Below are 23,834 nucleotides of genomic sequence, written 5' to 3'. Positions count from 1 at the left end.
AGTCTTGGAGAACAGGTTCAGCTTTATTTCGAGTCTGCAGAGACGGGTGTCCATGGTCTGGAGACACACTGGAGGTTCAGAATCATCACTCTTTTATACAGTCCCATGCTCAACATCACCCCACCTTCAATTACCTTCTCTCAATCAGAATCCCAATACATTACAACATTCTCCTTTTCCCTTCCATCAATACAGGTATCACTCAGTTCCTCCCTCTTCATACATCGCATGTTATGTTAATTAGTTCATTCCCTCCTTAGGGGCATCTAAGTTAATATTCATGTCTCTATTAAGCAAGCGCAGTACTAACTATAGAATACCTTAGGTCACTGTACCAGCCTGAACCAGATCCTTGCATCCTTGGGGCTCCTGATAAGAAGAGGCCTACCAGCTAGTATTGTCTGTTTTCAAGCTCTCATCTACATTCTTTGCATTCCATCCCTTTTCACAGAATGGTGAGAGTTTAATCATCTTCAAGCATATTTCACAAATATTTTTTGTGTTTTTTTATATAGTCAGTAGAAATACAGCAGAAACCAAAACTTGACTGTTTCACAGGGAAGGGGGCCTACAAACTTTGAGCAGAATGCTGGGAGGCCATAGCTGAAAAAAAGATTGAGAATGGCTGATGTAGGTACTCATCAGGTTATGCAGCATCTATGAAGACAGAGAGATAATTGCTGCAGGTTGCTGAACTTTCAACAGATTTTTGATTATCTGAAAATGTTTTCCAAGTTTTTGATGGACAGAATGACAACTTAAAAACTCAATATGCCTTCAGCACAATGCATCTTTGGGCTTGATGAGAAACTTAATGTTTAGTTTGTAGAAGTAACTGCTTTGTTCTCCAAATTTGTGAATAGATATGAAAATAATGACCATAGCGAAATATTAAAAGTAAACACAAATATTTTAATTGATTTAAAATAATTTATTTCTGTTAGTTTATAGTACCAATTTACAAAATATTATATTGCCTTCAACATTTATCAGTTTTGTTTACAATGATGCAATTAGCATTCCTATTGGTGAACAAAATAGCACACAGCCAGGACAAATGGAGAAGGAAATTAAAATGAGACTACTCACTAAATGAGTAACCATCACTGAAAGGTTGGACGTTGAGGTAGGTTGGGTGTGAGAATGAAAGATACAGTGGTTGAATGAGAGCAGATCTTCATAAAATAGATGTGATGAGAATGGGGAGCCAGAGGAACTACTCCACAAGGCGAAAAGTATCATGGTGATGTGGTTTGTAAAACAGAGTGGCAAAATAGCAGACAAAGCCTCTGCTAATCATTATTAGGCCAGTATTTTAATATCACCTGAAAAATAAAAAAAATCAGTGTATTTCAAAATATTACATGAATGTTGCTTTATGTTGTCCAGCTTAACAATGATCATTAAACCTTATGATGCCCTCAGATTTACTTAATTATTTTAATTTTTGTTGACTGATGACTAGAATAGAACCATAGAACACTATGGCACAGAAATAGGCCATCGAGTCCTTGCCGATTTATTCCACCTGGTCCATTGCACTTCATGCCCTCCCATCCGTGTGTCTATCCTACCTTAAATATTGAAATTGAATCCACATCCTCTATTTTCACTGGCACCTCGTTCTACAGTCTCATCAATCTCTGAGTGAAGAATTTTCCTCTAATATACCCTTAAACATTTCGCTCTTAACCCATGTCCTCCAGTTCTTCTCTCACACAACCTCAGTGGAAAAAGCATGCTTTCATTTGCCTAATCTATACCCATTATATTTTTGTACACCACTATCAAATCTCCCCTCATTCTCCAATGCTACAGGGAATAAAATCCTAACCTATTTAGCCTTTCCCTATAACCCAGCTCTTCAATACCTGGCAACATCTTGTAAATTTTCTCTGAACTCTTTCAATCTTAGTGATATCTTTCCTGTAGATGGGTGTCCAAAACTGTACACAAGACTCCAAATTTGGCCTCAACAATGTCCTATACAACTTCATAGCATCTCAGCTCTACTTCTGAATGGCATTAACAAGGATCATCAAAACAGACCTTTTGATAAAATTTACATATTTACAATATATTGGTAAAATTAAACTTGTCCATTAATTTTCAGAATAGTGCTATTTTAAATTAATCATTTTTGAAATATAACCTTATATTAAGATCAATTAAGGAAAGAAGATATTTTTACATATTCTACATAATATATAATATAAATAGGGCTACATGACTATTCATGAAACTTGTTACAAAAACCACCATTATTGAGCTGTATGCGAGACGAATAGATTACACTGATCAATACAATGATCAACAGAAATAAAAATCAGGAAAAATGTAACATGAGCTCTCAATTTGTTATTGCCCGCATTTCAATAGCACACAATTTAAAATCTACTCCAGAAGTCTTTCTGTTTTGATCGATGCCGTACAAGTGACTTTTTTTTAACTAAAAGGCATTAAAGGCTTTTAAGGCTATGAACATTACTACTTTCTAAATTATATACCATCCAAAAGATTGACCTGATTTTGACTTTAATCAGATTCATCACTGCTGAAGTATGAACTATCACAGCACTCTGCAGTGTACAGGAATTTGTGGATAGACGAAGTCAACTTTGGAATCCAATGTCTTGGGACCAAGAAGTTTGCAAGATTAAACAGGTCCACAAAAACTTTGTATCGGTCACTAAAACAGAAAATAGAAAAGGAAAAAAAAACAAAGTTTGAATTTTTTATTGGCTTAAATCGTGAATAGTTTACTGGAATAGTAGTTATATAATATTCTTTACATAATTGCTCTTACCTTTAAATATTTCCCACTCACTAATGTGGGTATTATTGTTTGTTGATTGATGTTCTAAAAGCCTCTGTTAGCCTGTGCTCTTCCCTTGGTGGTGAGGTGAATTATTTTGGCAAGTCATGGTATGGGAAGCTACATTGTTACTTGGGCATTTCACCAGTTGCTAATGTGATTTATGCATGCAATGGAAAAGTACAATCAAGAATCCCACAACATTGGAATTAACATTACAAAAGCCCTGTTGCAGAAATCTTTCTATTGGCATTGTAATGGAGTAGATAAATATTGGGAGAATTTGGTAAAATGAGAGTAGGTTACATACATACACATTTTAAAACAGATCTTATTTGAAATACTGAAGAATTCATATTCAGTGACTTTACAAAAACTATGGAGAATGCTATGCACATTTCACAAGTAAGTGCTAATTGAAATTATGTCATAAAATGAATAGACTTATTGTTTGGACTGGAGACACTTTGGCTGTTTGGCTTCTGACCTTTCTACAAAGTGCTCACAGGAAGGTCACTCCTTGGTTTTGTTTACCTAAGACAACAGCTTGACCAAGGATAACTCCTGTTGTTTGCTGAAGAAGGTGGGGGGTTTTGCAAGTGAGAGAGACACATGGGTTTTCTAGGAGTCTCAGTTGGGGGGAGAGAGAGAGAGAGAGAGAGGAGAGATGAAACAAGATCTCTCAGCCAGAGTGTGTGTGTGACATTGAAAGCCGCTGAACAGTGCAAGCCAGGAGAAGCTTGTTGCAAAGAGAAAGCTCCAGAGTGGTGTATGGCTGGAAGTGCTATCTGTCTGATAGGAACAGGAAGGATCTCTGTGGTAGCCTGAAAGAAGGAGGTTATCAGCTGGAGAACCCTGATGGGGTAAGTTTCATCAGCAAGACATTGACGTGACTAATGGTGGTACCTCAGTTGTGGAAATCCTGGAACAACAAATCTCTCTCTCTCTGCAAACCCTACAAGAACCTTCCTGAGCGGTAAACATTTACCTTTCTAGCACCAAAGCCTGTTGAACTTTATGCATTTTGAATTCTGTGCACAGTATAAGAATTGCCTACAACCAGTGAACTTGGAAGAATGAGAAGAGAGATTGAACTGTGAACCAAAGAACTTTTCTTAAATTTACACACACATTATATACACGTGCGCTTAGAATTAGAAGGGGGTTAAGATTGGGTAAGTTAATAGAGATAAGTTAAAGTTTGATTCTGTTTCCATGTTTAAAGGAATCAACTCCTGTGACTATCCACTACCAAACTACTACTGACTATATGAACTTTGCACGTCAAATGCCTTTATTTTCATCATGTGTTGAGAGAGTTTTGCATTTCCCAATTATTCAGTCTGCACTACCAAGAAACTCCTCTCATGATCTGACCAACTTGATGTTTCTGCTTCATTTTATATAGTTTTATATATATTTTTATATATTTATATATATATTATATAGTGTGAAAACATTACATTTATGTGGTTTTCAAATGATGACATGATTTTGCTAGTGTAAACTCCCTCCAACAGAAAATTTGATCAGAGTGGTTTTTTTAAATGCAAGTTGCAGAATTACTGAACTTCAGATCATTTTTAAAATGCACCAAGATCACAATAACATATGAACTTTAGAAGACACGATGTTTTCTCAGTGAACATTTTATCACAAACAAGAGCAAATAAAAGATGTGATAGCAAGATTCTCAACATGAGATTGAACTAATAAGAGTATATTTGATCTCAAGCAGGGTTTTGGAGTTTAGAAAATCAGTCTCTCTTTTCACCCAATCTAATGTTCATTTCTCACAAACTTTTGTCTATTTGGTCAAAGGATCAAATAATATAATGAGGGGGTAAAATGCATAACAAACAGAAGCAACTTGGCAGCAGGCTTCACAGTACAGGTACAATACAACTTTGCCAGTGTTAAGAAAATAAATACTGAAATAACCCACTTTAGAAAAGTGGTTTTGAGGTCTAGCTAAAATATCTGGTTGGGTAGAAGTGAAAGAGCAAGAGGAAGATCAGTAATAATAGACTATTAGCCATTTTCAATGGGTCCTATGGTCCTTGTTTTCTTTTCACCTCAAAACATTTTTTTTTGTGAGTTTTTTGTTTATTCGGTAGAAGTAAGGAAGAAATCAAAACTTGACAGCTTCACAGTTCCCTGTGGCCCATAAACATTGGGCAAAGTCCAAGGGGAGCCTCAGCCGAGAAAGGTTGAGAATGGCTGGACTATATGATCTCTCGAGCAAGCATTAATATTCAACAAGTTCACAGCTGATCATGCCTTTTCCCCCAGATGATCCTCATATCCCGACCTCCTTAACGTCATTGAGTTAATTTTAACAATACAACATGGTGGGAGGCCCTCCTGGCCCACAAAACTCATGCAGCCTACATTTTTGGAGTGTGGGAGGAAACCAGAGCACCCGGAGAAAACTCGCGCCACAGGAAGAATGTACAAACTCCTCACAGACAGTGCTGGATTCAAACACTGGCCACTGTCACTTTAATAACGTTGCATTCAGCATGCCTAATGATTTTGAACTTGAAGCAGAAAGAAGCTCTTCATAGCTTACACAGGGCAACCTATGGATGCTGGCTGACAAAGGACACCACATAGATAAATGCATTGGGATCAATTCAAAAGATCCAAGCAGATAATGTCACTGATTGTCAAAAATACAAACTAGTAAAATTAATTGAATATACTGTATTTTGTGTGGATTCTCCAATTGATGATAGGCCCCAGAAGTAGCTGTGCAAGTAATGCAAGGACAGGTTTACTCGGAGAGACTACTTATCAGAAGTAACAAATGGTGTAGTACCCATTTATAGGAAGCAAGCTATCTCCAGAGGGATGCAGTTAGCATAATATCATAGTAAAGATATCCGGAATTGAGAGACAGATCAGGCAAGCATGATGAAACTGAGGACGGTTAAGTCCTCTAGAAAAATGAGGGATTGGAATTCTGGGAGTTCTGTCAATTTTACACTTTGGAAGAGGATTATGGAAGGCCAAGAAAATACGTGGGTGTAGCGAGCCGAGCGGCCCACGGTTAGAATCGCCGTCCCAGTGTCTGACTCAAAATGGCATGGGTCCCCCTTCACTCCCAAGGAGAAGCCCGCAGTTGGCACCCCGCTTCTGGTGGCGCATCACTGGCTAAGGAGTGACGCTGTGATGCGTTGATGTCACTTCTAGAAGCCGGTGCACACATCACCGGAAGCGGGTGTTCCCCTGAGCGCAGCGCGAGGAATTCAAATAATAAAGTGAGTTACTGGTTCATCCTTGCACCGTGTAGACGTCTCTTTATTCTGTAGTGCTGCCATAGTATATGCTACATAGTTGTCCTTAAAGGTGAAACACAAAAGTCTGCAAATGCTGTGATTTTAGTAAAAATACAGAGATGCTGGAAGAACTCAGTCAGTTTCGCAGTGTACATAGGAGATAAAGATAGACGTATTACCAATGTTTTGCACCTGAGCCCTTCTTCAAGCTTATTGATAAAGGGTTCAGGCTCGAAATGTGGGTTATATATCTTTACCTCCAATGGATGCTGCAAAAATCAGCGGAGAACGTTCAACATCTCTGTGTTTTTAAATAGTTCTCCTTTAACCTACCTCAAGGTAGAACGCAAATATAGATAACCAGATGATCCACCAGTGCCACCTTTACTTCCAATCATCCTTTGCACTGTACAAACGTGGTTATCTAAGGGAAAAGAAGAAATTACAACTTTAATAAAAGTATGTTTCAGTGAATCTATATATGCAAACAGTTTGAAGTATAACTCACGTCTCCATTTCATCACAAGGGCATCAATATCCATGAGTGAATTCAGTAACTGGAATGGTACTTGGAAACGTGGTTCTTCTCTGGAAACAGTACAAACAAACAATTTAGTTACTTTTTACAATTTCATCTCAATTTTAAATTTAATTCAGTCTTCACGATTCTGAAGGCATGTAGCAAATGAATGGGCAAAAATTGAGTCTTCATCCCCCTGCAACAATCTGCACGACTATTGTAAAATGATTGAGAATTACATCTCACAAGGACTTTGGTTGCATCACTATATTTCAGTTGATTCTTTGGTTGAACAATGCAAAGCATCAAATTGTATTTACTTTCCTCATAGATACATTCCCTCACCACCACGCACCATAACACCCCCACCCCCGCCTCACACCCAGTCCTCAGTTTCAACATTTTGGGATTAAGTTTCATCTTTTCAAGGGTAAGGTATACAGCAATGAAGGAAGATCTACTAGTCTCATCCGCCAAGATGGTGTATGCTTTCCCACTTACCATACCTGTGGACATTCACTTCAGCCCCCCCCTCCTGACCAACACTTCAGTGCCCTAGACACAGCTCTCCACCCTGCCACATTCCTGCGGACCTAAAGTCCACCGACTATGTCTTTGTGTGGAGAGGACAGCAAGAAACACCCCTACAGTGCCCCTATGAAGGCCCTTTCAAAGTGTTGCAGTGGCATGGTATCGTCTTTACACTGGGTATTGGCGGATGACAGGACAGGTTCATTATCAACCCCATCCAAAAAACTCAACATCGTTGAACATTGTAGAGACAATGGTCTGCACTGGAATCATTCCCTTTAAAATACATAAACAATGGATTTTTCTAAATTATCTAAGCTTCAGACAGATAATCTAAATCTCCTTTTGTACCTGTGCTGGAAGATGGAGAAACAAGGTATATGGCCACTTCGTATAAGATTTCCACTTAGGCAATGGCTGATTATCAGAAACTTTCAGAAAGTTTAACCTTTACCTTTTTGTACCTCCTCTAATTTCATATTGGGAGTCATATTACAAATACTGTAACCAGCAAACCTTGTGTACTGTGATTGCTAAAATGTTTGGCCTGGAAGTCAGCCTGAAGAAAACTGAGGTCCTCCATCAGCCAGCTCCCCAGCATGACTACCAGCCCCCCCACATCTCCATCGGGCACACAAAACTCAAAACGGTCAACCAGTTTACCTATCTCGGCTGCACCATTTCATCAGATGCAAGGATCGACAACGAGATAGACAACAGACTCGCCAAGGCAAATAGCGCCTTTGGAAGACTACACAAGAGTCTGGAAAAACAACCAACTGAAAAACCTCACAAAGATAAGCGTATACAGAGCCGTTGTCATACCCACACTCCTGTTCGGCTCCGAATCATGGGTCCTCTACTGGCATCACCTACGGCTCCTAGAACGCTTCCACCAGCGTTGTCTCCGCTCTATCCTCAACATTCATTGGAGCACTTTCATCCCTAACGTCGAAGTACTCGAGATGGCAGAGGTCGACAGCATAGAGTCCATGCTGCTGAAGATCCAGCTGCGCTGGGTGGGTCACGTCTCCAGAATGGAGGACCATCGCCTTCCCAAGATCGTGTTATATGGCGAGCTCTCCACTGGCCACCGTGACAGAGGTGCACCAAAGAAAAGGTACAAGGACTGCCTAAAGAAATCTCTTGGTGCCTGCCACATTGACCACCGCCAGTGGGCTGATATCGCCTCAAACCGTGCATCTTGGCGCCTCACAGTTTGGCGGGCAGCAACCTCCTTTGAAGAAGACCGCAGAGCCCACCTCACTGACAAAAGGCAAAGGAGGAAAAACCCAACACCCAACCCCAACCAACCAATTTTCCCCTGCAACCGCTGCAACCGTGTCTGCCTGTCCCGCATCGGACTTGTCAGCCACAAACGAGCCTGCAGCTGATGTGGACATTTACCCCCTCCATAAATCTTCATCCGTGAAGCCAAGCCAAAGAATGTTGTAGTCAGCATTTGTTTTGGATGTTCCAATGACCAAACCCTGGTAGAGTAGCACTTACAGGAAGAATGTAGAGGGAATTGTAGCCATATCACCAAGAATTTTCCATCCAGTGCCTGCTGGAAGTACATCAGCAAGGAATCAATCCTTGCAAAATGAACTGGGCTTGATTTAATAAGAGGTTGTAGTAATTTGCTGGTTTACCTGTACCATTCATCTCCTTTCCCTTTTTAAAAAACTTTACTAACCTATAGAAGAAGATCATGAGAGCCCCCTGTAATGCTTTGTATGATATTCTCCGTTCACCTGAAGAGAAAAAGCACAGGTTTAAAGACACAGAGTGTTAAAGGATGGAAACAGGCTCTTTGGCCTAACTTGTCCATGCCAAACAAGTTGTCTGCCCAAGTTGGTCAAATTTGCCCACATTCTGCCCATATTCTAATGCATGATACTGTCTAAATGTATTTTAAATGTTACACATTTACCTGCCTCTACCACTTTCACCATCAGCTTATTTCTTTTTTATAAATTTTATTTAAAAGTTTTACATACATGTAATTATAACCAGATATAAAATACGTAGTAATGACGTATCAATATCAAATCCATTACTTGATGGCATAAACCCCAACCCCTCAACCCCCACTAAATAAATCCCAATAGCAAAGAAAAGGAAATAGAAATAGCATAAAAGAAAAGTAAGAAATAGAATAGCAACCTGGCTGCTGGAGGGCCCCTCTCACAAGGCATCAATTATTTAAATCTTTGTATACACCAAAAGGAGGTCAATGAGGATCAAAGCTTAAGGAAAAGATTTATAAATTAATTCACTCAATTTATAGATACAGGCACCAAATTTTCTAAAATATATTATACATATCTCAAATTGTAAATAATCTTCTCCAAAGGAATGCAGCTATGCATCTCCATGTTCCACCATTCCAATCCCAGGTGGGTATTTGATTTCCATGTTATTGCTATACATTTTCTTGTATAAAGCAATCTTTAAAAGCTCTTTTTGATATATAGATATTTTCAATTATTTATTTCATTATTTAATAAAAATAACATTGGATTTTGTGGAAATTTGATTTCTGTAACTTGTTATAAATAACTCACCAAATTTGACCAAAAAGATTTCACTTTAGGGCAAGACCAAGTTGAATGTAATAAAGTACCGATCTCCTGACCACATCTAAAACATTGATGTGATAAATCCAACTTCAATCTATTTAACTTTTGTGTATAGTGGGTGTAAAAAATTATATTGAACTAATCCATATCTCTTCTTCTTTGGCTTGGCCTCGCGGACGAAGATTTATGGAGGGGGTAAAAAGTCCACGTCAGCTGCAGGCTCGTTTGTGGCTGACAAGTCCGATGCGGGACAGGCAGACACGATTGCAGCGGTTGCAAGGGAAAATTGGTTGGATGGGGTTGGGTATCATATCATATCTAACATTCATACTATCCTGACACAAATTTGACCAATTTATTTAATCAGTATTAGTATTTAGGTCTGTTCCCCACTGTTGTCCTGAAATAAATATCTCATATTTAAAAGTCCCTTTCTCCAATAAATTAAATGTAGCTGAAATAAATGTATAATATATTCTACTACATATCAACATTTCTACATCACCACAATTCAGTAATAGCATTGTCAGACCTAATTTATCTCTTAAATAAGCCCACATTTGATAATAACAAAATAGTGTATTATTTTGTATCCCATATTTATTATTTAGTTGTTCAAATTACATTAAATTCCTTCCTTCATAACAATCTTCTATACATCTAATTCCTTTCCAAGACCAACTATTTAAAAATTGATTATCCATTGAAAATGGAATAAGTTGATTTTGAATCAAAGACATCTTAGTCAGGGAGGGGGGCAGTCCTCATTCCTCTCTTGTTATTTGCCTTATTACATATATTATTCAAACATTTTAACAAGGGGGCTTCCCTCTCCCCAGACAATAATTTTGATTCCCATTTATATATAAAATCTTCTGGTTTCCTCTCTCCTATTTTATCAATTTCAATTTTAATCCATGCTGGTTTTTCTTCCTCATCAAAAATAGAGGTCAAAATCTCAATTGACCTGCTCTAAAATAATCTTTAACATTTGGTAATATTTACCCTCCTAACTCAAATTTCCATGTCAATTTATCCAGAGAAACTCTCAACATCTTACCCTCCAAAGAAAAGTTCCAATTTATTTATTTATTTTATCAGAGAGGGGAAAAAAAACATTTATGGTATCCTTATTGGTAATATTTTAAATAGGTATTGTATTTTAGGAAATATATTCATTTTAACACAATTAACCCTACCCAATAATATATTGGTAATAATTTCCACATGCATATCATCACCAATTTTCTCAAGTAACAGTACATAATTCAATTTATATACATTCTCCAACTTAAGATCTACTTGGATCCCTAAATATTTTATTCCATTCACCAGCCATTTAAATTGAATATCTTGTTGACACTGAGTATAATCCCCTAAAATTAGGGGCATAATTTCACTTCTATCTCAATTTACTTTATAACCAGATACCTTACCATATTCTTCCAATCTTGCATATAATTTATGTAACAAACTTATTTGTTCCATCAAAAAAATCAGAAAATCATCAACAAATAAATTGATAGCAGCTCATTTCATAAACACCTTCAGTGTGCTGAACTGCCCATCAGGTCCCTCTTTAATCTTTCCCCCTCACATTAAATCTAAGTCCTTCTGTTTAACTTTTTTTGATATTTAAATTTTAAATTTAGCCATACAGCACGGTAACAGGCCCTTCCTGCCCATGAGCCCATGCTGCCAAAGTACTCCAATTAACCTACAACCACAATTTGTCTTTGGAGGGTGGGGGAAAGCTAGAGCACCCACAGAAAACTCACGCAGACACAGGAAGAATGCACAAACTCCTTATAGGCAGTGATGGATTCAAATCAGGGTCACTGTAATGGAGTTGCGCTAACCACTACAGATTAAAATTTCTCCAGCCTTGGAAAAGAACTGTGATCACTTACATTAACTGTGTCCACCACCCCCCTCCCCCGTAATTTTATAAACATCAATTAAATTGTACACCTCAGGGAAAAATTACCAGCCTATTTACCCTCTCCTTATCAATCAAGACTAGCAACCCCCATAACATTCATGTCGATCTTTTCTCCACCCTCTCCTGCTTCATATCTTTTCTGTAGAGAGGTGACCAGAACTGCACACAAAGTTTGCTGAGGTTGGAATCCTCAGTTCAGCCTCTGAACAGGAACACCAAGAAACAGGATTGATTTGCAGCTCCATTCCATGCATAATTTGTGCACAAGCTCATTTTGTGCCTGATGCAAAGCATCCATACCCATTTCCCATGGAAATCCTATCCATCATGATATTGGACAGGGCACCTCCTGCCATTATTTCCCAGGCATAATTTGCAAATTCATTAGGCTGTCACCTCCCTCATGCTAAAGTAAACAGTAACTGGTGAAATTCTAGCATGTCCTTCTGCACTTCACAATGAAATAGGTTAAATTCTCTGGCTTGATTGGCCATAAAGTTAATGGTGACGTTTCATGCAATTCAGTGCAGATACATCAACTATTGGGAAACTACATTAAGGACTCGGGTGAAGAGAATGAATGAATTGTAACCAAATTTTCTAACAATTAAAAGATAAGTGGTAAAGTAATCAAAAGGTTAAAAAAAATCTGTGCTGGAAATCTAAAGTTACAGAAAGCTTATTTATCTAACAAGTTTTTGATCTCTGCAGATAATGCCTGACCTGTTAAATATTCCCAGCATTCTCCCATGAGGAGTATACAAACAGCAAAAGCTGATGAATACATTAATTGTGTGTGTAAAAATATGGTATAATCTGGGGAAATGTGAAATTATGCGCTCTCATAGGAGAATAAGACAAGAATGTTGTTTAAATGGAGAGAGTTAACAAAACATCACTGTATCAAGGGGTAAGGAATTATTCACAAATGAAGCATGCGGGTAGAGCAAACAATTAGACAGGCAAAGTTCAGCTTTATTGTCAGAGTACATACATGACCTCACATGCAACTCTGAGATTCTTTTTCCTGTTGGCCAGGCAGTATTTCTAAATGTCAGTAGAACAAAAAAACTGTACTCAAGGAAAGATACGTAAACAAAAGAGAAATGCAAATGAAGAAAGAAATGTATACAATCTGTCAGTGCCATTCAGAGAAAAAAAATCCAGAAATACATAATATGCAAAGTAACTTTCCTTAAATAGGTCTCTGATTGAGTTTGTTGTTGAGGAGTCTGATGATGAAGGGGTAGCAACAATTCCTGAACCTGGTGGTATGAGTCTTGTGGTACCTATACCTCTTTCCTTGATGGCAGCAGTGAGAACAGAGCATGCGGATCCTTGATGATTGATGTTGCTCTCCAATAGCAGCGTTCCATGGAGATTTTCTCGATGGTGGGGAGAATTTTGCTTGTGATGTCCTGGGCTGTGTCCACTACCTTTTTCCAGGCCTTCTGCTGAGATATATTGGTGTCCCCATACTAAGTCATGATGTAGATGGTCAGCACACATTCCACTATACATATGTAGAAGTTTGCCAAGCTTTCGAGTGTCATACCAAACCTCTGCAAGCTCCTGAGGAAGTAGAGGCACTGTTGTGCTTCCTTCATGATACCATTAGTGTGTTGGGTCCAGGAAAAGTCCTCAGAGATATTGACTCCCAGAAATTTAAATTTGCTCACTTTCTCCACCTCTGATTCCCCAGTGATCACAGACTTCAGGTTTCCCCTTCCTAAAGTCCACAACCAGCTCCTTGGTTTTGGTGACAGTGAGTGCAAGGTTATTGTTTTGGTGCACCATTCAGCCAAGTTTTCAGTCTCCCTCCTGTAAGCTGACTCATCACCCCATTTTATACAACTCACATCTGTGGTATTGTCAGCAAATTTGTAGATGATGCTGTTGTCATACCAAGCCAGAGAGTCATAGGTATAAAGTGAGTAGAGCAGAGGGCAAAGAAATCAGCCCTGTTGTGCTCTAGTACTGATGGAGATTGTGGAGAAGTTCTTACCTGATTGGGGTCTTGATGTGAGAAAATCCAGGATCCAATTACACAGTGGATCCAGGAAAAGATAAGTGGTAAAGCAATCAAATTAAATTGACCCAACTGGCTCTAAAGAAGTATCCTTCTACAATTCCTATGATTCATGGCATTCACGGGATTGAAACTTTCTTCTTGGAACAGGTTAAAATCACTTTCATGGAAGAAGATGGCAGAACCCACAATTTTTCCAGATTTCCTCATGTCATTGTTTTATTACTTAAAATAAGGTTCTTCATTCTCAGTTCTTCAATTTGTATTCTTACCTTTGCTCAAGTCTTGGAGTTTGCTGATCAATTTTGAGGGGATGATGGGGTTGAATGCAAACTGTAGTCAGCATTAACATTAACTTTGAGAAGATTTGGTGTTGATTCTTTGGGTGAGAATTAATGTCATAGTTTGGTGTGTGTGGAGGAAACATGGCCTCCCTGCCTGTCTGGAATGTGTGTATTGCGGGTGTTCACATGTCCTCCTGCCTGAAACTTATTTAGAAGTCACATCACCTGTCATTCAAGGTTGGACTCCACCCGCCCATTAGTGCACACCTTGTCTAGGGTCATTATTGGATAAAAGCATAGATTAGTACTGTATATAACACCAATGCACAGCACATTCTTTCTCTCTGCCTCATGGTCCAATCCCCAGATATCGCTCCATGCCATGACACTACTATGGACATCGCTGGAAGTGTCACAGGTAAGAAGTGCACTACACTGAAGCAGAGGTGTAGTATTCCAATAGATCAATTCATGAAGAGAGCTGCACCCCCGATGAATACAGAGAACCGAGTGTGTGTAAGAATCCCTGTTTGTAGTGTGTGTGTACTCAAGTGTGGGAGTATGTCAAGTATAGTTTCATTATTGTTGGTCTCCAACCTAGGTCCAAGGTGAATGTCTATATCGTTGCTTAAGTGAAATAGTAATTGAGCACTGTTTAATGTTCTCTCCTGTTTGTCTCCTGTCAGTTCATTACTGTTATGTATGATTGTTACACTATGTCCAGACTCGGTCTCTGTGAACCCACCGAAAATAATACTCTTCCCAACACAACCTATACCCAACATGCTCCCAAACTTGAGTTATACACTCTACAAAAAAGGGCTCTTACACACACTTGGTTCCCTGTACCAATGCAGGGTGCGGCTTTCTGCAAGTATTGATCTATCGCAATACTATGGCACATCTTCAGTGAGGTGCACACCTTACATGCGACACGTCCAGCAATGTCAAAAGTAGTGACTTGGCATGGAGTGATGCCCAGAGTTTGGACCATGAGGCAGAGAGAAAGAATTTGCTGTGTATTGATGTTTTATACAGTGCTAATCTGTGCTTCTATCCAATAATGACCCCAGGTGATTTAAATCAGCCAATGGCAAGTGTACACTAATGGGTGGCTGGAGTCCAACCTTGATTGACAGGATATGGGACTTCCAAATAAGTTTCAGAAAGGGAGGACATGTAACCACCTGCAATACACACATTCCAGAGAGGCAGAGAGGCCACATTTCCTCCACACACAACACCATGTGTATTGGGGTTTAGAAGGAAAAGATGTGATCTTAGAGTCAGAACAGTACAGCACAGTAAAGGGTCACTGGGCACAGCTTGTCCATAATGACCTTTTTGATCATCTACACCTGTGGCTTTCAACCTTTTTCTTTCCACTCATAGGCGCCATAGGCGCTCTGTGATTAGCAAGGGATTGCTTAATGTGGTATGTGAGTGGAAAGTAAAAGTTTGAAAACCACTGTTTTAATCGTACCTAATTGACTCGTTATGTGCCCGGTTTCAGAACTCGAAAGGAAATGGGCCAATGACAATTTTTCTCAAGCAAAATATATCAGTAACAATTGGGTCTAGAGCAGTGATTCTCAACCTTCCTGTCCCACTCACAAACCACCTTAACCAATCCCATACTAATCGCAGACCACCAATGGCATCAGAATTACTTAAGGTGGTATGTGAGTGGAAAGAAAAAGTTTGAAAATCACTGAACTACACTCACCATTTGCCTGCCTTTGGTCCTTATCTATGCCTTATCTATTAAAATGTCTGACACCCCCACCTCTTCTGACAATGAGTTGCAGAAATCAACCACTCTGTGTAGAAAAACCTTCCCCACAAATCCCCTTTAAAAAATTTTCACCTTAAATCTTGCCTTTTTGTTTTCAATATCTCCACTATTTAAATTATGGAGTTACAGTTTCTATCTTTTAATCTGTGAGGACAGCTCTAGTATGTATGGAATTTTAGAAAATGACTAACATGTACATCCCCTGTCTCAGATTCCACCTTCAAAATGCTAACCATTGCATTCACATCGTCAGATCCTGGGGATTTATTACCTTTCAGTCCCATTAATTTCTCATTACCAATTGTTTATTAGATTAAGATCTTTGTTTATTCTGGATCAGTAGTGCCTCATTATTCCATTAAATATTTGCCATTGATGTGACCAAGAAAATAAAACATTATCAACCTCTCCAACCTCACTTCCTGTAGTCTGTAAATTAGGTCCTTCTTTAGCAGGCATCATTCTGGAATCAGATATATCTAGGTTGTTCATACTTTGAGTACCCTGTGTTCTCCTAGGGAGTTATCACAGCTCGATTTGAGCCATACTGTCTTCAGGCTGTCAAAACTCTGCTGCTTGCATGGAAATCTCTTTATTTCCTTTCCAAAGCTACTTCATCATCTTCCCACATAGCCCAGCCCTGTTAAAGGGCCTCATCAAGCTATAAGGGCAGTACAAGTAGCATAACAGTTAGTACAACATTATTACTGCGCCAGCAATCTGTGTTGGAATCCAGCGCTGTCTGTAAGGAGTTGGTTTTAAAAACATAGTAAATGCTGGAAGAACTCAGCCGGTCTCACAGCGCCCATAGGAGGTAAAGATTTATTACGAACGTCTTGGGCCTGAGCCCTTATTCAAGGTATAAGCAAAGAATAGGAAGGTGTCAGAATAGACTGAAGACTGGCAGGGGGAGAAGTCCAGACCAACAAAAGGCGTTAATTGGGGTTGCGATAAGAGAATTGATTTTGGCTCTGTGAAAGGAGACAGTGGGAAAAGGGAAGAGAGAGAGAGCCAGAGCAGGGGGAAAGAAAACAAGGGGAAGAAGAAGGGGTGGGGGTTTCCTGGAAATTGGGAAAGTCAACGTTAATTCCATCTGGTTGGACAGTGCCCAGATGGAAGATAAAGTGTTATTCCTCCAATTTGTGGTTGGTTTGGCAGTGCATGAGAGCTTGGTTAGACATGTCAGCAAAGAAATGGGATGAGGAATTGAAATGGGTGGTCACTGGGAGATCCACACTATTATGGAAGACAAAGCCAAGGTGCTGAACAATGTGATCTCCCAGACTGCATCCAGTCTCTCCAGTGTAGAGGAGACCACAAAGTTTATATGCTCTCTCTATGACCTACGTGGGTTTTCTTCGGGTGTTCCAGTTTCCTCCTACCCTCTACAAATGTGCAGGATCGGTAGGTGAATTGGGTGTAATTGGGTGGCTCAGATTTCATGGGCTGTATCATTAAAGAAATAATTCTGCCAGGATAGCCCTGGCAGGAAAAATAGGACGGATTCTGTTGTGTGTATATTAAATCGACCCAACTGGCTCTAAAGAAGTCTCCTTCTACAATTCCTCTGATTCATGGCACTCATGGGATTGAAACTTTCTTCTTGGAACAGGTTAAGATCACTTTCATGGCAGAAGATGGCAGAACCCACAATTTTTCCAGATTTCCTCATGTCATTGTTTTATTATTTAAAATAAGGTTCTTCATCTCAGATCTTCAATTTGTATTCCTACCTTTGCTCAACAGATGTTCGTGACGCTTTTCATCAAACATAGACATGAGTACTTCCTTTCGTCTGTTAAATTCCAAAAGCATATCTTCCTTTTCCTCAAATGTAGCCTTTGACTTTTTTTTAAAAAAAGAACAATAAATTGCCATTTTATTACTGAAAATGCTTGAGATCTTAAAATGGATTTCTCTTCAGTTAACTGGAAATATGATTTTATAGCTGAGTTTCCCAATCAGGAAATTTCCTTCAAAATCATAGTAAAAGCTGCACCACAAAACTTTATGTTCATAAAATTTGTGATTTAATTGCTCACTATATTTTATATTTATCCAAACATAACCTTTTTTGTCCTTATTAGAATAATGAATTCCTTTCCTCAGTTTGTTATGCACACTTGTTTTAGAGAAAGTTAATCAAATGCACTTTGCTTTGTTAATGTGTGTATGAATATGCTTTGCAGTCTGAAATCAAATGGTGAAAGTTACCTGAATATCTGTAAATTCTTCATTCAGCCCTCGTTCAATGTTGATTTTCAATTTGCCCCAGAAATTATACCCATCGGGTTCAAGTCCAGGAGTTCTCTCGAGCCATTGCTGAAGAAGGTGGTAAAATAAAAAAAAAATAAAAAAAAAAATAATTTTTTTAATTTAAAAAAAAATTGGTGAAAATTGTAATATTCAATTATGATAGAAAATAGATGTCTGTCTTCAATCTCAATATTAATGAGCATTTCTTGTGCTCCAGATGAAGTGGGTGACCCTCAGTAGAGAATAATGAACCTAACAGATAAGCCATAGCTCAATTATGAGCACACTCATCCCTGGACAGAAAGTATACAAAAATCAGGAGTCATATGAACAGGTTTACTCACATTGGTTACACCTCAAACCAGCAATAACAGAAGATGCCATTTAAAAGGGTTAAATTTTAACTCTATATTTATTGATGACTATTAACAATATAATGTCTTAACACAATTAACTCCATTATAAGTATCTATAGCAAATGTATAGATATATATTTATAAACAGTGTGTATGTGAAAAACTCAAACCATTATTCAAAAGGAAAAATCCCCAAAAACCTCAGGTCAATTAGTCAAGTAAATCAGTCCAAAAAACAGTCCACAGAATTCAATCTCTAAGTTGAATGTCCAAGTTCAGTTCTTTAACTGATAACAAAGGACATGGTATTGAACGTTGGAGGGAGAAATTACTGATGTTATGCTGCAGTAAACTTATGCATCCTCACTTATGAGGCATGTGCATTTCACACAGCTCTCCAGCTGCCCTCTGCTGCTGTAACTGCCATTATCTGCCTCACAGCTGGATTATCCATTTGTTCTCGAAAGTTCGACGCAATTGGCAAGTCAGCACTCAGCTGTACCACAAGTTGCACAGTTCTTAGCAGAAATCCATCATTTATAATGACAGTCTACAGTCTAAAAGGACAGACCATGGTCCTTAGCACATTTGTTTCCAATTATGCCTCACATTTACCTGCATTAATTCCATATCCCTCTAGTTCAAGTTCATTACCACCTGACTCTACATATACAGCCAGACAAAACAAATTACCCCTCAGATTACCCCTTAAACCTCTTCCACCCCACTTTAAACATATGGCCTCTCATCTTAGACATCCTTACCAAGGGAAACAGACTCTGGGCATCTTTCTTAATACCTCATATTTTCATTTAATACCTCTTTATATCACTTCTCAGCCTCTTTTACTTCAGTGAAAATAGACCTAAGCTACCCAATCTATCCTTACAACCAAAGCCTTCCAATTCAAGCAACATTCTCAAGAATCTTTTCTAACTTAATCACATCTTTGCTGTTGTGTGATAACCAGAACTACACACTTTTGCCAAACATTCTGTATAATCATTGTAAAATCTAGGTAAGGATTTGGGGAAGCATGCATTTTTGGAGAAAATTTCACATTAAAGACCTTTTAAGTGAGTATTATTTTGAACAGCAGGCATTTTAACCCTGATGACCTGGCCAATTTTAAGTCGTCAATAAACTTACCCAAAACAGTTGATCTAATAATGATCATGTTGCTGTTTCGGAAAGTGTCTTGTGTGCAAGTTGGTGGGATTCCTCCTGCGTTTTTTTCGACAGCTACAACTCAAATTCCCTCACTGAATTCCAGGCAGAATGTCGAATTTGGAATCAGAGTACTAAAATAGAAATTATTGAATCATCCAAATGCACAGTGATAGTATGAACAACTATCTACCCAGATAAGTTTCCATCGCCACTTGCTGTCTATTCAAATTCCACATTTGTCTCTAATTCAACGACTGGATTCCAGCATCTACAGTCTCCTGCATGGCGAGCCTGCATTTGCACCTCAAAAGTGGTTTCCGTTGACTACCTCAAACAAGATAGAATCTAATGGTTGAATTGAACATTGTTGAATTGCCCACAATGTCCAGAAGAAGTCATCACAGAGTAGAAATTCATCTGGACTAGCCATATAAATGCCGTGATGATAACAGCAGGTCAGAGGCTAGTAACTCACTTCTTTACATCCCAACGCTTTTCTCCAATCCACATAGTACAAGTCACAAGTCTGATTCTCCTATATTTGCTGCAGTGAAAAAAAATGTCAGAATAATCCAGAAAGTTCAGGGTGTTAGTAGCATATGGATATACGGATACCTTCAGAATGTCACAGCTCTCCATCACTAGTGATTTTTTTTAAAAACCAGTAACACTGTTCTTTAGAGATTCTGAGACATGAATGTGGCTCCCTCTGCAGTATGGGGATGGGGAATAAAATCTACAATAGTCACCCTTCTTTTATTTTTGATTATTTTATTTAAAATTTTCAAATGTATTAGTATCCAAATACAGAAAAAGTCAATCAAATATTCAAATTAATTATACATGCTACAAACTATACTCCTCTCCCCCAAATAATAATCCCCAAAATGAGAAAGAAAAAAAGATAGATACAAAGATAAAGAATAATAAGAAAAAAGAAAAAAAAACAAAACAAATTATCATGATCATTTACACAACTTTGCCTTCAATATCATCCTTTGTTTATCCAATGAGTTAGGAAGATTTTGAGAGGTTCAGGGAAAAGTTCTCTATAAATTCATACCCAGTTTATGTAAATATCAATGCCAAATTTTCAGAAAAACATCATATTTATTCCTTAAAGTATATGTGATTTTCTAAAGAGGTATACAACTATGTATTTCCACATGCTGCCTTTCAATTCCGAAATAAGAATCTGATTTTCATGTCACTGCTATACATTTTCTTGCAACCATTAATGGAATTTTCACAAATTCCTTTTGGAAAAATTCAAATGCAATATTGATCTTATCACCAAAAGATTGTCCAATAAAGAAAGCAATAGATCTTGCGGAAATTTAACTCTTGTAATTTGTTCCAAAAACTTTCCAAATTCTATCTAAAATAGCCTCAGTTTTGAACATGACCATTTAACAGGCAAAAAGGTGCAGACCAAACCAATTCTGCTAATGGCTCTATTGCTAAGCTGGAGATAATGGACATCCTTGTCTACTAGACCAAGTTAATTGAAAAGAAGTCACCTTTCTTGATAGTATACATTAAAGTACATTTAGAAAATAATGAACACAAAAATTGGTAAATAATAAATATTCATAGTTGCCATTGTGCAAGAAAAAGGTAGTGTGGCAGCGCACTCGCTCAGGGTGAACCGGCCCCATTTGTAATGCCACGTGGCGGGGCAGCCCTGGGAAGATGACGCCATCGAGGGTTTCTTCCTCACTCAAACTTCCCATGTGGCGCGTGCCCCAGGCAGCGATTGTAACATCATCACGCACGTGGTGACTGAACCAATGCTGCCTTTAAAGGGGCATGCTCCAAATTCAAATAATACAGTCGTTAACAACCCACAGCATGGTGGCTGTGCTTCTTACACTGCTCACCCACCACATTGGTGACCCTGATGAGCCCAGACATTTTTCTTGACTCTGAACCATGGATTTGGCAGAGGTTAACGCCTTCTCGATCAAGCTTCCCTCCTTCTGGACCTACCACCCGAGGACATGGTTCAGGCAAGCGGAAGCACATTTTCAGCTTTGAAACATCTCCGCAGATGCCACGATGTTTTACCACATTGTGAGTGCGCTGGACCAAGATATGGCAGCGAGGGTGGACGACCTCATCCACCAACCCCTAGCTGTGGGCAAGTACACTGCCCTCAAAGACCTGCTACTGGGGACATTTGGGCTCAGCCCCCAGCAACGGGCTTCCAGGCTCCTGCATCTGGACAGGCTTGGAGATTGCAGTCCCTCAGTGCTGTTGGACGAAATGGTGGCCCTGGCAGAAGACCACAAGCCCTGTTTTCTCTTCTGCCAAATTTTCCTCAAGCAGATGGCGGAGGACATCCAGCTGCTCCACACCAATGAGGATTTCTTGGACCCACGCAAAGCTGTGGCCTGGGCGGATGCCCTCTGGCTAACAAAGAGGGAGCACGAGGCAGCTCTCAACCAGGTAGCACGACTGGGAATCAACCGACCGCAAGTCGCCCCCAAGACCAAGCCAGAGGAGAAACAGGCGACCAGGTGTTTCTACCATCAGCGCTGGGGAGCACAAACCCGTAAGTGCTGACAACCCTGTGGGTTTCAGGGAAATGACCAAGCCAGCCGCTGTTGATAGCTGTGATGGCTGGCCACATGAACAGCCTCCTTCATGTTATGGACAAATCCACCAGCCACCGCTTCCTGGTGGCCACAGTTGAGCATCCTACCCCCCACAGCCTAAGAGACTCGCACCCGATCTTGCGGTCCAACCCTGTGGGCAGCCAACAGCTCCACCATCAAGTCCTATGGCACCCACAGAGCACAGATCCAGATTGACAAGGAAATATTTCAACTGGAGGTTCATGCTAGCCTCGGTGGGCACCGCACTGTTGGGGGCCGACTTCCTGAGGGCTAGTCGACATGAAGGGCAAGAGGCTGGTCAATGCTCGCACATTCCACTCCATATGATTGGACACGGCAGACGCTTGCAAGCCGGAAATCGCTGCTGTAGCCACCGCCAAGGACGAGTTCTCCGACATCCTCCATGTTCCTCGCCATCTTGGAGCCATACTTCGACACCGCCCTGTAAGGCCCCCCACTGCATGCTAGGCCCAGACGGCTGCCGCCCGAAAAGCTTTAGCAGCCGAAGGAGGAGTTTTCCAGGCTACGGGAGCTGGGAATCATCTGATGTTCGGACAGTGCCTGGGTATCACCGCTCCATGTGGTGCCAAAATCGTCTGGGGGCTGGAGGCCCTGCGGGGACTACTGTCAGTTAAATGATGCAACCACTCCTGACAGGTACCTGGTTCCCCACATACAGGACTTCTCCTCCAACTTCCATGGCACAAGGGCTTTCTCCAAAATGAACCTTGTGCGGGATACCATCAGATCCCTGTGCACCCAGCCGACATGGGTAAGACAGCCATTATCACCTACTACGGCCTTTTTGAGTTCCTCCGCATGCCGTTTGGCTTAAAGAATGTGGCCCAGACATTCCAGCACCTCATGGATGCAGTGGGAAAGGACTTCGACTTTGTGTTCATCTACCTGGACAATATACTGATTGCCAGTCACAACCACGAGGAGCACAAAGCCCACATCTGCACCATTTGCCCGGCTGCCAGATTTCAGCCTTATGGTCAATGCGGCCAAATGCCAGTTCAGCAAGGAGTCCCTCCAGTTGCTGGGGCATACCATTTCAGTGGCTGGAGCTGCCTCGGCCCCCCCGTAGAAGGTGGCGACCGTCCAATGTTTCACCAAACCCTCTACCCTGAAAGGCCTGCATGAGTTCGTGGGGATGGTGAACTTTTACCATTGTTTCATCCCTGGGGCCGCCTGTACCATTTGCCCATTGTTCGCGCTGATGGCCACCAAAGAAAAAACATTATCCTAGCCTGAAGAAGCGGACAAGGTGTACGTGGCACTGGCGATGGCCAAGGACCCGTGGACCACCAGACAACAGTGCCACCTCTTGTACGTGTCGGAATTCACTACTGACATCCAGCAGGCAAGGACAATGTGGTGGACAATGTGGCGCCCAGCCATCAACTTGCTCGCCCCTGGGTTGGACTACGTACAATTAGCCCAGGCCCAGCGAACCGAAGCATCAGAGAAGCAAGCCCTGTGGATTGCTATCTCAGGCCCTGAACTCATGGACATCCATGTACCCAACAGCCTGGACATGCTGCTCTGTGACATTTCAACAGGTATACCGCATCCGGTAGTCCCACCGGACTGGAGAGCGAGACTCTTCAGACTGGTACATGACCTCACTGACCGTACAGATGGTTGCAGAG

The 23,834-nt window shown here is 40.2% G+C and overlaps 1 protein-coding gene across 2 annotated transcripts in view; it reads right to left on the bottom strand.

The window, feature by feature from the left end:
- Positions 1-910: 910 nt before the first annotated feature.
- tdo2a (tryptophan 2,3-dioxygenase a) overlaps positions 911-23,834 on the bottom strand; it is a 72,583-nt gene continuing 49,659 nt past the window's right edge. For both annotated transcript variants that reach the window (XM_069922865.1, XM_069922867.1), the window contains exons 7-13: positions 17,994-18,101; positions 17,513-17,624; positions 8,844-8,901; positions 6,605-6,684; positions 6,430-6,520; positions 2,524-2,689; positions 911-1,325 (exon numbers count right to left, since the gene is read on the bottom strand). In XM_069922865.1, coding sequence (XP_069778966.1) covers positions 2,536-2,689; positions 6,430-6,520; positions 6,605-6,684; positions 8,844-8,901; positions 17,513-17,624; positions 17,994-18,101 — 603 coding nt within the window. In that variant the 3' untranslated portion in view covers positions 911-1,325; positions 2,524-2,535. The remainder of the gene's footprint in view (positions 1,326-2,523; positions 2,690-6,429; positions 6,521-6,604; positions 6,685-8,843; positions 8,902-17,512; positions 17,625-17,993; positions 18,102-23,834) is intronic.

Source organism: Narcine bancroftii, chromosome 3 (genome assembly GCF_036971445.1).
Source record: "Narcine bancroftii isolate sNarBan1 chromosome 3, sNarBan1.hap1, whole genome shotgun sequence".
NCBI classification, from domain to species: Eukaryota; Metazoa; Chordata; class Chondrichthyes; order Torpediniformes; family Narcinidae; genus Narcine; species Narcine bancroftii.
This window is presented reverse-complemented; position numbering and strand designations above follow the sequence as displayed.